Source organism: Zootoca vivipara, chromosome 6 (genome assembly GCF_963506605.1).
Source record: "Zootoca vivipara chromosome 6, rZooViv1.1, whole genome shotgun sequence".
Taxonomy (NCBI): Eukaryota; Metazoa; Chordata; class Lepidosauria; order Squamata; family Lacertidae; genus Zootoca; species Zootoca vivipara.
Window position 1 is genome coordinate 20,552,041 of NC_083281.1, and position 14,094 is coordinate 20,566,134.

Genomic DNA, 14,094 nt, shown 5'->3' on the forward strand with positions numbered 1-14,094 from the left:
GACACCACATGCATAAAACATGTAGATCCATATTAGCAAGCTTTCTATAATGTTATTGAGGCTATCACAGGGCCAGTTGAGGGGGACAGGTACTAGAAGTCTGTGCTTAGGGGAACAGCAGCCCTTTCCCCCTTTTTGGGGGGGAGGGAATGGGGGAGGAGAGCCTGGTTTTAGCAGTAATGGCGGAACTACTAACTAGGCCTAAACTTGCCATTAGGCTCTTGCCTGCATTTTGAGTTAGACAAGAGACCTTGTACCAAATTGAGGGTGTTTTTTGGGGTAGGGAGCCCTGAATGTGTTGGTGGCAGTTAGAATAGCTGCTGCAAGACACTGGAAGGCCTGTGTCCCCCACAAATCTAAGAATCCCTGTCTTTCTCCCACCTGCCCCTTCCTCCCCTTGTTTCTGAAAGGATGTTGCGGAAGGACAAGGAGGAAGCAGAAGCCATCAAACATGCCAAAGCCTTGGAGGAGGAGAAAGCCATGTACTCGGTATGGAAAGTTTGGGACCTGGGCAGTTCTGAGCCCCCTCCATCTTGCCTACCCCATCCCGCTACCCCAAGGGTTGATCTGTGATTCCCTCTATTTACGACTAACTGGACCAAGAGGTTCCTCTTGGTTAAACAGTGGGGAAAACCTTAGGATCAATTCCTCATGGAAGCATGCTTGGGGTGTGGGTGGGATACCCCCCCCCAAAAAAATCCAATTTATTCCAGGAAAAACAGAAAATGGGAGCATTTTCTGGGCCTCCCTCTTGGCGTGGTGGACTCTCTCATGACTATCCCTCTTTCCAGGGCCGCCGCTCTCGGAGACAGAGGAGGGAATTCCGAGAGAAGCGTTTGAAAGGAAGGAAAATCAGTCCACCAAGGTAAGCCTTTTTGAAGATGGGGACTCAATTCAGCCGCTGTCGAGCCTAGGCATTTCTGAGAGGGAGCACCTGAGAATGCTTTCACCTTTGTCCCTCATGGCAGCTCAGGGCACTGGGTGAGGGCCATGCAACAAGGGCAGCATGTATGACAGCCTCTGCAGGGAGGAAAGGATGCTGAGGCAAAAATAGGTAGCACTCCTTGAGTGAAGCATTTGCTGAGAGGTTGGGCTTTTGCAAGTCTCCCGTGATGCTTCTGTGATTCTAGAACCAGTGCCGGTTTTGTCCTCATTTAATCCCCTATCGTTGCAGTTATGCTCGGAGAGACAGTCCCACCTATGATCCTTACAAACGGTGAGTGGATGCAGCTGCCCCCCTCCCCCGGGTGTGTGGGTGGGTGTTTGTACCCTTGGAGTTTCATATACCTGCACACAATGGGTGCACGGACTCTCTGGTGGGGTTTCTGAAAAAACAAACATGGGCTGTTCCCTGTCAACTAGAAAGCCAAAATGTGGTGTTTACATAGTTCGAGGCACCCTTGCTGCTGTAAAAGGCTGGAAGTGGAACCCCTTCTCCATGTAAAGAGCATAATGTGGAACATTGGGATATAAAGGCCAGCAAGACATGGATTGAGCACAGTTGCAGCAGATGGCATGGAATTTAGGCTGGATATTCTGCTGCCAGTTCATGTTCCTCAGTAATCCTTGGGTTGGTGAAGGGGAGGTTTTCATTTGCATTCAACCAAACATCTGTACTTGCAGAACACATGCTGTGTGTGTGTGTGTGTGTGTGTGTTTCGCTTTGCTTTAGAGAGAGTTAGGGTCCAGTGTGAGGCAAATAACTCTGAGTTGCCTTGCGGGGGGAAACTCCATGCTGGCTGATGGCTTTGTGTTTTGTCCAAGGCAGCTTTGCTCCCCAGCTGTTTCATAAGCTGCATTGCACCACAGAGTTTGCTAGTGCTGCACTGAGCCCAGCTTGGGCTGCCTTCCCGGGGCTTGGCCCATCCTCTACCACACAGCTGGTAGTCCACCTAATAATGCCTGCTGGTTGCTGCGCCTCTCTCAAAAGGACACTGGGCTAGGGTGGGTTTTGGTCTGTTCAGACGAGATACGTCCACAAGCAAGATTGCATCACCCAGATCGCTTAGTGCAGATCAGGGATGCTCAACGCTCCTGAACACCTGAGTTTTGCATTCCTAAATCTTGTTGGGGTGTCTGGTAAAGAGCAAGTGGAACGCCCAGCTGCTCTGTTCTGCTGCTCATAACCTGCAGTTGATTATCTGCCTTCATCCGTCAGATCGCCCTCAGAATCCACTTCTGAGTCCCGTTCCCGCTCTCGCTCGCCTTCCCCGGGTCACGAGGAGATCACCTTCATCACCAGCTTCGGGGGTAGTGATGAAGAGGCAGCTGCCGCCGCCGCCGCTGCCGCCGCCGCCGCAAGCCAAACCGCAGGAGCCCCCAGGAAGCCCGCCTCCCTCGGCAAGGCACGCTCCAGCCAAGTGCAGCAGGGCAGCGCTGCGGCAGGTCATAGCGCCTCCTCCCGGTCGGTAACTTTCATACCTGCCTCGCTTTCCCAAACCTTAAAGCAGAGACCATTCCAGGGTCAAAGGTTGACTTCTTATTTTCTTTCCCATCCTCCCTGACTGCTCAGAACGTTGACCACCATCTTTTGGGAACTGCATTCCCACTGGCCCCTCCTGTGGGCCAATCCCCACAAGCCAACCTGTTCATTGCAGGGTCTCCCTGGGAAATGAGTGGAAGTAGAGATTCCCTTCTTCCTGTGGAATGCTGGGAAACCTAAGGGTGGTTGGTCAAAGGGATGTTAAGGTGGGTGGGGTCAGCCATGGTTTGTACCAGGGGGAGAATATGGGGCTGGGGTTTTTCTTTCTGGCTCATTTTGTATCTCTCCAACAAGAGCAGCAGTAGCTGCTGTTGTTTCACTGAAGGAAGCAGGAAGGTCAGAGACCCTGTGTGGCTGCCTTGAGTTAAAATGGGCCCTATTGTACTTTTTGGTTGGGGCATCCCATAGCCCTGGGTTGCTGGTTTACTGCAAGTTGAAACAAAATTTTGTAAAAAGGCAAAATTGAATACTGCAAAAGGACGTGGTTAGCACTAAAGTGGTTAACTTGTAGGCTGTGTCCCATAAGATTGCAGGTGCGGAAATGGTTTTAAAGGCGGGGGAGAAAGGATCTAGGCTACCTTTCTCCCTGCCACGCCAGTTTCCCACAGGAAGGGAATTTTTTTTTATCCCAGGTCAACCACCTCAATATGAGAACTAGACCATAGATTTGGTATGAGAACAGTGAAATCACTAACTGCCAACTTGGGGACGTAACCGGCAAAACCACAATTGCATATTGCAAGCTTTTCTTCAGTCTTTCACTGCTCAAAGATTCCAATGAAAGCTTTTTTCATTTGTGGAGAGGTAAAAGTTGGTATTTTCAGGAATGGAATGGATGCCAAGCTGCAGCTAGTTTACAGTGAGATCTGGCAGTAACCCAGCATCCCTCAGCCTTCTTCCCTAGGCTGCATCAGCCTTTGGCCCACAGGATCTCCCAAAACCTTCCTGCACCTCTGGTGTGCTCTGTTTGCTGCAGAGCAAAGAGAGGAAGTTGAAGATGTGAATGTTTTGAGCTCTGGCACTGTAGTGGCTAATTTGGAAGCTTCTGTCACTACTTGCGGAACCATCAGCAGGGCTGGGTTTTTGGCCTCCTGGGGTGCCCTCCTGCATCCTCTCATCTTCCCCAACCCCCTCAACTTTCCCCGCACCTGCCGATCGGCCTGCACCGTGTGAATATCCAGCGCCGTGACTCTCCTCTTTCCAGGCGACGCTCCACCTCCTCCTCCTCCTCCTCCACGTCGTCGACGTCCTCGTCTTCAAGCTCGCGCTCCAGCTCCCGGTCTCACCGGGCCGGCGGTTATCACAGAGCTAGCCGCTATGGGCGCTCGCGCAGCCACAGGTACTCCCGGTCCCGAAGCAGAACAAGGCGCTATTCGGCGGGAGGCTCGCGGGATGGCCGGCGCCACTCCAGATCTCGCTCCCCCGAGCGGGGCTGGCGATACGGCTCCCGCCGCAGGTCCAGGTGAGTCAGGGGGTGCTCCTGATATTTGGGGTGGGGAAGAGAGAGAGAGAGAAATCGATCCCCAACTATATGCTTCTTCTCTCATCCCTAGAAGCCATTCACGGTCTGGAGAACGCTACCGGTGGAGCAGTGGCAGGGGAGGGAGGCACTGGAGCAGCAGCCGCAGCAGCCACAGTGACAGCGAGTCACGGAGCCGCAGCCGGTCAGCGTCTCCAGCCAGAGAGAAACTGCTGAGGCCTGCGGCTTCCCCGGCAGTAGGGGAGAAACTGAAAAAGTGAGCAAGGGACGCACACTGGTTTGACTGGAGTAGAGCAGGCATTCCCAAACTCTGCCCCTCCAGATGTTTTCGACTACAGTTCCCATCATCCCTGACCACTAGTCCTCTTAGCTAGGGATCATGGGAGTTGTAGGCCAAAACATCTGTAGAGCCACAGTTTGGGGATGCCTGGAGTAGAGGGTCAGGTTTAAGGTGCTGGTTTTCACCTTTAAAGCCCTATGTGGCCTAGGACCCTCATACCTATGGGACCGCCTCTCCTGTTATGCCCCACAGAAGACCTTAAGGTCCACAAATAACAACACTTTGGAGGTCCCGAGCTGCAAGGAGGTTAGATTGGTCTCAACTAGGGCCAGGGCCTTTTCAGTACTGGCCCTGACTTGGTGCAATGCTCTGTCACAAGAGACCAGGGCCCTGTGGGATTTGACATCTTTCCGCAGGGCCTGCAAGACGGAGCTGTTCCGCCTGGCCTTTGGTTTGGACTCAGTCTGACCCTTATGTTTCCCTCCCCTTGTGGTTTTGATTTTTGGGCTACTACTAAAATGAGGCTGCATTTTAAATTGTATTTTAACCCATATTTTAATTAACTGTTCTTTCACTTTTTATTGTAATTTTATTGGTGTTAGCCGCCCTGAGACTGGTTCTGGCCAGGGAGGGCGGGGATATAAATTTAATGTTTGTAGCCTGCTTTTTCCTACAACAATTGTTGAGCTCAGGGTGGCTTGCAAAAGAATTTCAATAGCTTTGGCAAGCAACAAACATTGCAGTCCCTGCAGTATCAAGCACTATAGTATATCAACCTGGAAAAGGAACCCCTCTAGGAGAAGGAAAAAACTGATCTGAAACCTGTGCTGCCTTGCCGGATATTTTTGGAAGAAGGAATGCCTAAGGAGTAAACCCTACACAAATCCGGAGTGGAGTCTCTTAAGACGGTTGGATGGTGCCTTGTATGCCTCCTTCTGGCAACTCCTGCAGCCAAGCAGGTTTCTGCTCAAGGGGTCACAGTGGCTAATAAAATATGGGAATAGAAATAGCAACCTCTGCAGCAGAAGGTGGTCCTTTAGCAGCAGGTACATTTGAGCATATTTTTGTCTGTACTGGCTTGAAGTTCATACCCCTTCCTGTCCCAGAGTGGGCCCCCATCTTTCTTCTTCTGCTGTACCAAATATGACCTGTTTCTCTTCTCTCCCTCCCTTTTCTCTAGGGCTGAAACTGCCGGTGGTAAAGAGACAGGAGCTGCCAAAGTCAGTAAGAATTTAAACCTCACCTCTTAATTTCCATCACTGCAGAAAAAGACTCAGGGAAACAATAGAGATGCAGGAAAAAAGTGTTTTTTATTTTATTTTAAGAGTTTGGATGGCCACACCTGATTGCTTCAGACGTGGTCAGAAATGTAGCTCTTGAGCACCTCCTTAGGGTGCTACCAAACCAGGAAGCAGTCTTTTAAATTTGGACCTTGTCAGGCTAGTGTTGAGGGGGTTGGGTCTCCAGGAAAGTTTGTGTTAACGTTGGGGTTTAACTTTTTGGTATTGCCAAAGGGGGTGGGTGGGTAGCTGCTTTGGAGGGGGGTTTCCTGACCTGGTCTAAAATCCAATACCAGGAGTTGCTTCTTTGGGGGAGTCCCCCCCCCCCCCGGTGTGTGTGTGTTTGTGAATGCATGGTTTTACCTGTTAACTTGGATTTTTTGTTCTCTCTCCTGTTGACACTTGTACATTAGCCTGCCCTTTTGCACTGATCCTGCCATGCAGCCCTGGCTTCTGGTGGGACCAAAACCAGATTTTGCTTCTCCTGGAAGCCTTTTCCTTCCATGTTTCATGGCTCCGTTTCCCCCGAAATAACCTGCCTGTTCCCACCCCAACCCATGGGAAATCAATGTGCATATAAAGAAACATGGCAGTACTGGTGAGCTATCACCCTACCCAACCGTGAGCCCGTTGGGAAAGCATCTGTCATGGGAAAGCTGGGTGGAGTTGTGTCTTGGGCCAGTCTCAATGCATCCTTGCCCTTGGTGGTTGGGGCTGTTTAGGATTATGGGTAGATTTACTCCTCCTGCTTCATTTATTAAATTCCTCATACCCTGCCTTTCCTAGGTGGGCTCAAGGTAGCTAACAGTATATTAAAACAACAAAAGTTTCAGAAACCATTTAGGAAAAATAATAACCAAAGCAGCAATAAAATACTGAAAAATAGAAGAAGAAAAAGCAACAGCTGTCACATGCCCTTTCCCCACATAACATCATCCAAAACTGTTTCCCCCCGAGCCAGGCCTTAAAGGTGATGTTAGGGATTGCCAACAGGGTGCCCTCCAGATATTTGATTCGTCTTGAGTCTTGGGTGGCTTTCTGTGGACTATCTTGGAGCAATGCCTCCTGGCACAACCAAGGGCTTCTTTTTGATCTGGGTTAAGAGAAACACGTAGACAGTCTCCCCTGCTCTCGATACAAATATCTGAGTGGGTATTCAGTCCCAAAGTGAGCCACTGGGAGCTGTGAGTGGCCCCAGCGTGAGCATTTCTGACATGTGATGGAATTCCCTGAGCATTGAAACAATGGGGTATGGTGTCAGCAAGACAGATTTGAGGTATGGATGGTGGTGTTTATGTGCGCAGGAGGTTTTTAGCCCTAGCTCAAGCCTCTGCACAACTGAAGGGAGTTTTCAACAGCACTATGTTTGTTATCTCAGTTACGGTGTCCACTTGCTCCCTCAAGGATTGTGCTTCAAATCTCCTAGTAATGACTCCTGCCTGCTCTTGGTGTCCGTGGCAGGGCACAGCCACCCCTGCTCAAACGTTGTTTGCTTTCAACTCTAAGGCATGAAAAGTTGGTATAGAGCTTTAAAAAATCAATGCAGAAAACCACAGGTTCACCTTCCAGAGAGATCGGTTATCCAAGCAGGCAGCTGAGCCTTTTTTGGGGGGGGGTTCTGTGAAATTTGATCTTGCTTGGGCTGGAGCCTAAAGCAAAGGAAGCTACTTGCTAGCTGATTTCCTTGTTGGAATTTGTAGGGGGGGGGGGAACTACTTGTAGACCTGAACGATGCTTGCAGCTCTTCAGAAGCTCAAGGAAGGAAGCGAAACCTCTCGATTTCAGGGCATAGTTTAACAAATCTACTGTTTCTTTCCTTATCTCTCAGAATGTAATGCCAGGTCTCACAAGGCCTGTTGCAAAAGTTGCTTTCTTGTCTTTTCGCAGCTTATTCAAGTTCTTTTCGTTTTAAACTGGGCTTCCTCAGGGAGTGCCCTTGGGCTAGTTTTCTTTATGTTTGGGCATGTCTTTGAGAAGTAGTGGTAGCGGTTGGAACCGGCGCCCACTGGTGGGCACATGTGTCCCTACTTTGGCATGGAAAGTAGAAATGTGGGGGGTGGGAGTCCAGTGATGGGGCACCTTCACAGCTGCTTATCCTGATATGTGGGGGTGCAGGTGATGGCCCCATAGTCCACGTTCTTCAAACAGTGCAAATGTATGGGAACCTCATCACGAGAGCCGTCCCATCATGGGTGACAGAATAGGACTGGCTGAGCCACGGTGGAGATCCTTGCTCATTGACTGCAGCACCCAGCCGCGACTTGCTTGTGTGCATTTGGACTATGAGGCAGAACTGCCCCATCTCCCAATGAGATTTTCTCCCAACAGTATTTTCCTGGTGAAGACAGTTAACACATTTGGTCGAGAGTCACCCAAGAGCTTTCAGGTTCTGAAAGGCTAAACTTCAGACACTTAATGAGGGGGTGGGGCTTGCTTGCTTGTGTCTGGTGTTTTGGCTTTGGTTTAGCAATCATGAGTGCTAGGACCTTGGCTTTTCTTCTTTTTAGATGGAAAGGTGGGGGTTCTCAGGGCTTACAGTTGGGGTGGGGTAATGCATACCAGTGACCTCGGAAGCACCACAAGCAGCTTGCACAGAGGATGTTGGGAACCCCCGTGTTCTCTTGAGGATTAACCCAGCCACAGGAAGGAGTGGAGGAGAAGCAGATGGAAGCCCACCTTTGCAAAGAACCACTTGAAAGTTATTGGTCTTAACATTTTTTACTGGTTGCCTACGAGATGCAATCTTCAGCTCTCTGGCCTGCCCTTTCCAAGGCCATTGAGTACCAGCAAACATTGTCCATTGACCTGGATGCCCGAAGGCAATCCCCCCCCCCCATCGTCGTGACTGTCTGCTTAACCAGCTTGTTGGGGTTGAAGTGGATTTCAGTACCCTGTCAATGTGTGTTAAGTTGATTCCTTGCATCTTCCTTACCGCCACCTCCTTGGGAATGGCCCAGTCTAGATTGCCAGGGACTGTTTTCCCTTCCCACAGGCTCCAGCTTCCTTTTCCGCACCTGAAACGCTCCTCCATTAAATTTTTTAATTCTCTTCAGTTGAAAGCGCCTGGCTCCTGATCGTTACAGGCAAAGGAGCCCATAGGCCTTGGTTGGCTCTCCCACTATATACCCTGGGGAGATGGCTTCCCTCTTTTTGCTGGGGGAAGTACAGCCCCCTTGAGCAGGGTGTGCTTCTGGGGAGTCCCCTGGAGCTCAACCTACTCTTCCTTACTTGAAAGTAGGACTCTGGTTCATGGCTGTCTGGAAGTTTCTCTTTTCCTCCCTCCAGATGTTGTGTGACACTGCAGAAATACATGATATAGGGTCCTTCCCCCAAGGCCCTTTTCTCCCCATGTATGCCTTCTCCAAGACTCGTTTGACTGTGAGTTCAGGCCAGGGGGGGCAACCTCTTAACACCTTTCTGTTTGCCTTCCGCTTGTAGCCAAAGCTGACCCCACAGGAGAAGCTGAAGCTGCGTATGCAGAAGGCGCTTAACCGGCAGTGTAAGCATCTAGGCTGGAGGATGCTGGCTGGGGTGGCGGGGGGTGGGCAGTTAGGCGGGGCGACACAGGGGAGCCATCTCCTTCTTTTGACCTGTTTGTTCCATGCGCTCATATTCCCCACTCTGCCTCTTCAGTCAAAGCAGATAAAAAGGCCGCCCAGGAGAAGATGATGCAACAGGAACACGAAAGACAGGTAACTGGCAGGCGCACTGAATTCTGTGGTCTGAAAAGCCCTGTTCTGCAAGTGGAATAAACTTAAAATGGAGCTGGAACGTACAATTGCTAACTGGGATGCAGTTGTCCGTTCATAAAAATATTTATGTACTGCTGTTCATGAAAAGAAGTCTCAGAGCAGTTTGCAACTATTGTGCATAAAACCATACAATAAAAACCATATAAAAAGTTACATGTCAGAAGGGAGCTGGGTATTATGGAAGGAGGCATTTTTAATTGTCTGCAGAAACCTGATGTATTAGAAAAGTTTCCAGCAGGTATTTAAAAGTTGAAACCCCTGCTGAACCTCTATCGGCAGAGTGTTCCGTAGGACCAGGCCGATGATATTAAAGGCTCAGTTTCCCATTGTTGTCTAATGAGCCTTGCCAGCTCAGTCAGTAGAGCATGCGACTCTTAATCTCAAGGTTGTGGCTTCGAGTCCTATGTTGGGCAAAATGTTTCCTGCATTGCAAGAGTTTGTGTTAGTTGACCCTCGTGGTCCCTTTCAACTCTACAATTCTATGATTCTAAGACAAGGTTGCAACACTAAAGGGAGGGTTCACATACAGTGTTGTGCTCTGGTTTCTTCTAACCATGGTTTCTTTTTTAAAAAAACCCCTACAAGTCTCACAGATGAGCAAGCAAGCCACAGCTTATTTCTTTGGTTTTGCTTATTTTCTAACGGCTCTTGCCTTGCACCTTTTTAACTTGGTGAGTTGGCCAAACAAACCATGGTTACACCAGACTACTGAGGTACAGACATAGTGCCAAACCATACTTACAAGCAAGCCGACAGAAAAAACATGGCTTCACATTGTGGTCTGTTGCTACAATAGTCTACTGGGCTGGGTGTTTGGATGCACAGAAAAAACATGGCTTCACATTGTGGTCTGTTGCTACAATAGTCTACTGGGCTGGGTGTTTGGATGCGCAAGGCGAAGCAAACCATGGCTGGGATTTCAAGGATGCAGATTTTTATTCCACTTGCAGAATTACCATTTTCTCACTGCAGAGTGTACCGTTTGCCAAGTTCGCCCTTGGCTTGTCTGCCTTGCGTGGTGTTCACCATTCGGTTGACTGGCATGTGCTATCTCATCTCTTCCAGGAGCGGGAAGACGAGTTGCGTGCCATGGCTAGGAAGATCCGGATGAAGTAATGCCTTTTGGGGTTTCCTTGTCCCTCCTGGCACGGAGCAGTGGGGGAGTGTGGGCGGGAGGGAGTGGCTTGGTTGCCTGCCTGCTAAATCTGCAGCATTTTTTCTTGGCAGGGAGCGCGAGCGCCGGGAGAAGGAACGAGAGGAGTGGGAGCGGCAGTACAGCCGGCAGAGTCGGTCTCCTTCCCCACGTTACAGTGAGTGCCCTGGGGCTGCTGGGAGGAAGAGCGCAGTGGCAATGGGGCTGTTGTGAAACACTGGAGAAAAGATCATTATTTTGGGGGTCCAACTTTGACAATGAGGTCCCTATGGAGATAAAAGAACTTCACCCAGACAAGTAGAGATGTCTTGGCCAAAATATTCATGCCTCTTGAGTACAGTGGTACCTTGGTTCTCAAACGCCTTGGCACTCACGCAACTTGGAACCCAAACACTGCAAACCCGGAAGTAAGTGTTCTGGTTTGTGAACTTTTTCCGGAAGCCGAATGTGCTCCGTTTTGAGTGTTATGCTTCCGTTTTGAGTATTATGCTGAGGTCTGTCTGCTTTGCTATTTATTTTGCGATTTTGCGGCTCTTTTTTTGGGGGGGGGGTTATGACTGTGTGGAACCCAGTTCAGCTACTGATCGATGGATTGTGTGACTGCAGTACATTATTGCTTTCATTTTATGGATCAATGGTCTCGTTAGATAGGAATATTCATGCTAAATTGCTGTTTTAGGGGTTGTTTTTAAAAAGTCTGGAATGGATTAATCCATTTTGCATTACTTTCTATGGGAAAGTGCACCTTGGTTTTGGAACGGACTTCCAGAACGGATAAATTTAAGAATAAAAGTACCACTGTACTTCACCGTTTGCAGATTGACTCTTACTTAAACACACACAGCTATCATAGAATTGTAGAGTTGGTACCCCAAGGGCCATCTAGTCCAACCCCCTGCAATGCGGGCATCTCAACTAAAGCATCCATGACAGATGGCCATCCAACCTCTGCTCTGACACTGGGGTGGTTGGTATGTGGTAACATTGGATTAGAACATGAACCCCACCCTCGTAAAGACCATTAGCAAGAGAATTAGGTGGTCCCCCGTAGCTGATTCATCCCCGACTTGCTTTTCTGCAGGCTTTGGGACCCTGAAAGAAGGCAGTAAATATTCCTGCCAAACTTCTGTTTGCAGGGAGTTCCATAGAGCAGGAACGCCTACAACAAGAGGCTTTGTCTCTTGTAAAGCCTGACCGAAGCTCGGGCATCAGAGGGTCTCCATAATTTTTCTGCTCCTTAATGGCTCAAACTTCACATCCTTTCCTTCCTCCACTGCCCTTGCTAAGAGATTAACAGGTTTAACCTAAATAGGCAAATGTGGAGAGTTCCGGAAATGTAATTTGGAGGTTCTTGACTTTCGCCCCCTTTGTCTTGCAGGTCGAGACTATAGCTCTTCGAGGAGGTAAAGTTTGCTTTTGCTTATCGACTCTAGTGGTGAAAGGGAGATAGAAGCAGGCATCTCACTGAGCTGATAAGACGGAGCAGAGGTGGAGAGATACGGGCGCCTTTCAGAACCGGCATTTCTTCCTCTGAGCTGCCTGAAATATTTAAATAGTTTAACTTGAGACCAATCTGATCCCTCTCAGACTGCAGATGTTCTCCAGCCACTGTAACAGTTCGCAAAGGGTCCTTTGGCACCATCAAGTCTTAGATTTGCTAAGGCATGAGCAACATGCTTCACATGTTCATGGAATACAAGCCTACTGTTAGGTGCAGGAAATGAAATCTCAGTTGGCACAGTATGTGCGTGTATATATTACTTTTTTTATTATTGTTATTTATTGAATTTATATACCGCCCTATACCTGGAGGTCTCATGGTGACTCACAGAAATATATATGTATAGTTGTGCTTGCTTGCGTTTGCACACACACACACACACTTGTGTGCATAATTTTAAAGGAGAAAAATGCAAGGCAGGAGCTGAATGGCAGTGAGATGCAAAAAGTAAGTTTGTGGTCATTTGGTCCGAGCTTTCAGGTGCATATTCTGTATTGTCCTTAGCTGTTTCTCCTGCCCTTCCTCCCAAAGGAGCCTGGGGTAGTAAACAACAAAACAGCGAAAACAATGCAAAGGATTTTTTTTTAAAAAAAAAACAACCCAAACACACGGCGGAATATTTTCCCAGCTAAGTAATTTTCAGAGTTGCCAAGAATAATATATTTCAGCCAACAAGCGTCTGGGTGAACAGCAATGTTTATAAATTCTGCCTAAATATTAATAATGAGGGAAACAGTGGGCATGAGAACAAGTGGCAGAGAGGTGATTACTTATTTCAACATTGCTGGGATGATTGTGTCCACATCTGTCAGGGGACAGGAAACCATTATCTTCATTAAGACCCAAGTGACTAGTTCTGAACTTACGAGTTGTCATTAAGTGCCCTTGAAGTCTCTTTGTACAAGTAACATGGTTAAGTACATGGATAGTGGAATGTGCTTTGCCCTGCTTCCAAGCAGCTTGGTGCGTTGCAATATTAGGCCGCCTCTGATTTTTGACTTCCACAAAAACCCTATAAAATGTAGCCAACACAGAGGAAGACTTTCCCAAGGCCAGCCACTGTGGGCTTTGTGGCTCGGCAGTGAAAAGTGCTCAGCCACTTCCCCAAATCAAGTTCAATGTTCTTATCTGCTATGTTGTGTTGGCTCTGGCTAGTGCTTGCTTAACAGAGCGATCATCTACCACCAACGGGAGTTGTGACTTTGTGGGACTCTTACTATATATGCTTCTCTTTAAGTTCTCATGTGACCTGTTCTTCTGCCTCCTACAGGCATTCGCGGTCCCGATCCCGGAGCCCTCATTACCGCCACTAGAAGCTGTTCTTGGTTCAGCGCCACGCTGCCCACCTCCCACCCAGCTGGCTCATCAGGCCTCATGTAATCCTGTAATAACGCTGTACATTGCTGGTTTTTGTTTCTATGCTGTCTAAATAAATACATAAATAAAGCCAGAAGTGGTCATCTCTTGACAAGCACTTTCAGCTGCACAGAACTGTCTTGCTGCCTTTCAGAAAGACTTTGATAGGAGCTTCTAAGGACGTGTGCTTCCTTTCATCCCAAAGCTGTGTGATAAGCCCTGTGATCATGTGCAGCAAGGAGTGAGGGTGGAAAGTCCAGGGGCTTCCGCTTGCATCCAGAGCCAGCGTGGGAATAAGCCTCTCGGCTCAAAAGTTGTGAAGCAAAATGCACAGGCACCAATCAAAGCAACTACTATGTGATAATCAAGCCTGCTCCTACTTTTGGGTTTTTTTTCACCAATGAATAGAGTCAGGACTGAGGCTGGGTGATAAATGGTTTTCAACACTGATATATCACCAGCTAAACATTGTGGTATAGTGATGTATCATGGTGTCTGAAATAAGGATGCAGCTATGTAGAGGCATTGGCTGGCTTCACAATTTTTCCCACAACATGATTTTTGCTCTTGTGATTCGCAGGAGGCAGGGGAGAGCTGAGCTGGCAGTGTTAACAGGCTGCAATAATCTAGAGAAGCATTGTGATTTTTGCAGAGTACACACACACAATCATGATTTGAGATACGTTTGCAGGACTTCAAACCAGTTTTGCATGTTATATCGCCCAGATCTATAATAATAATAATAATATAATAATTTATTATTTGTACCCTGCCCATCCGGCTGGGCCTCCCCAGCTGCTCTGGGCGGCT

At 48.5% G+C, this 14,094-nt stretch overlaps 1 protein-coding gene across 3 annotated transcripts in view; it reads left to right on the plus strand.

The window, feature by feature from the left end:
- The window catches only part of CLASRP (CLK4 associating serine/arginine rich protein), a 29,143-nt gene extending 15,769 nt beyond the window's left edge, over window positions 1–13,374 (plus strand). The window contains exons 10-22 of one of the 3 annotated variants that reach the window (XM_035118384.2): window positions 411–489; window positions 792–865; window positions 1,175–1,216; window positions 2,159–2,404; window positions 3,687–3,944; window positions 4,036–4,218; window positions 5,423–5,462; window positions 8,961–9,021; window positions 9,156–9,214; window positions 10,340–10,386; window positions 10,502–10,584; window positions 11,806–11,830; window positions 13,199–13,374. In XM_035118384.2, the coding sequence (XP_034974275.2) occupies window positions 411–489; window positions 792–865; window positions 1,175–1,216; window positions 2,159–2,404; window positions 3,687–3,944; window positions 4,036–4,218; window positions 5,423–5,462; window positions 8,961–9,021; window positions 9,156–9,214; window positions 10,340–10,386; window positions 10,502–10,584; window positions 11,806–11,830; window positions 13,199–13,241 (1,240 nt within the window). In that variant the 3' untranslated portion in view covers window positions 13,242–13,374. Of the gene's footprint in view, window positions 1–410; window positions 490–791; window positions 866–1,174; window positions 1,217–2,158; window positions 2,405–3,686; window positions 3,945–4,035; window positions 4,219–5,422; window positions 5,467–8,960; window positions 9,022–9,155; window positions 9,215–10,339; window positions 10,387–10,501; window positions 10,585–11,805; window positions 11,831–13,198 lie in introns of those variants that run through there. The other 2 variants (XM_060275583.1, XR_004692761.2) reach the window with 2 other exon arrangements.
- Window positions 13,375–14,094: the final 720 nt, after the last annotated feature.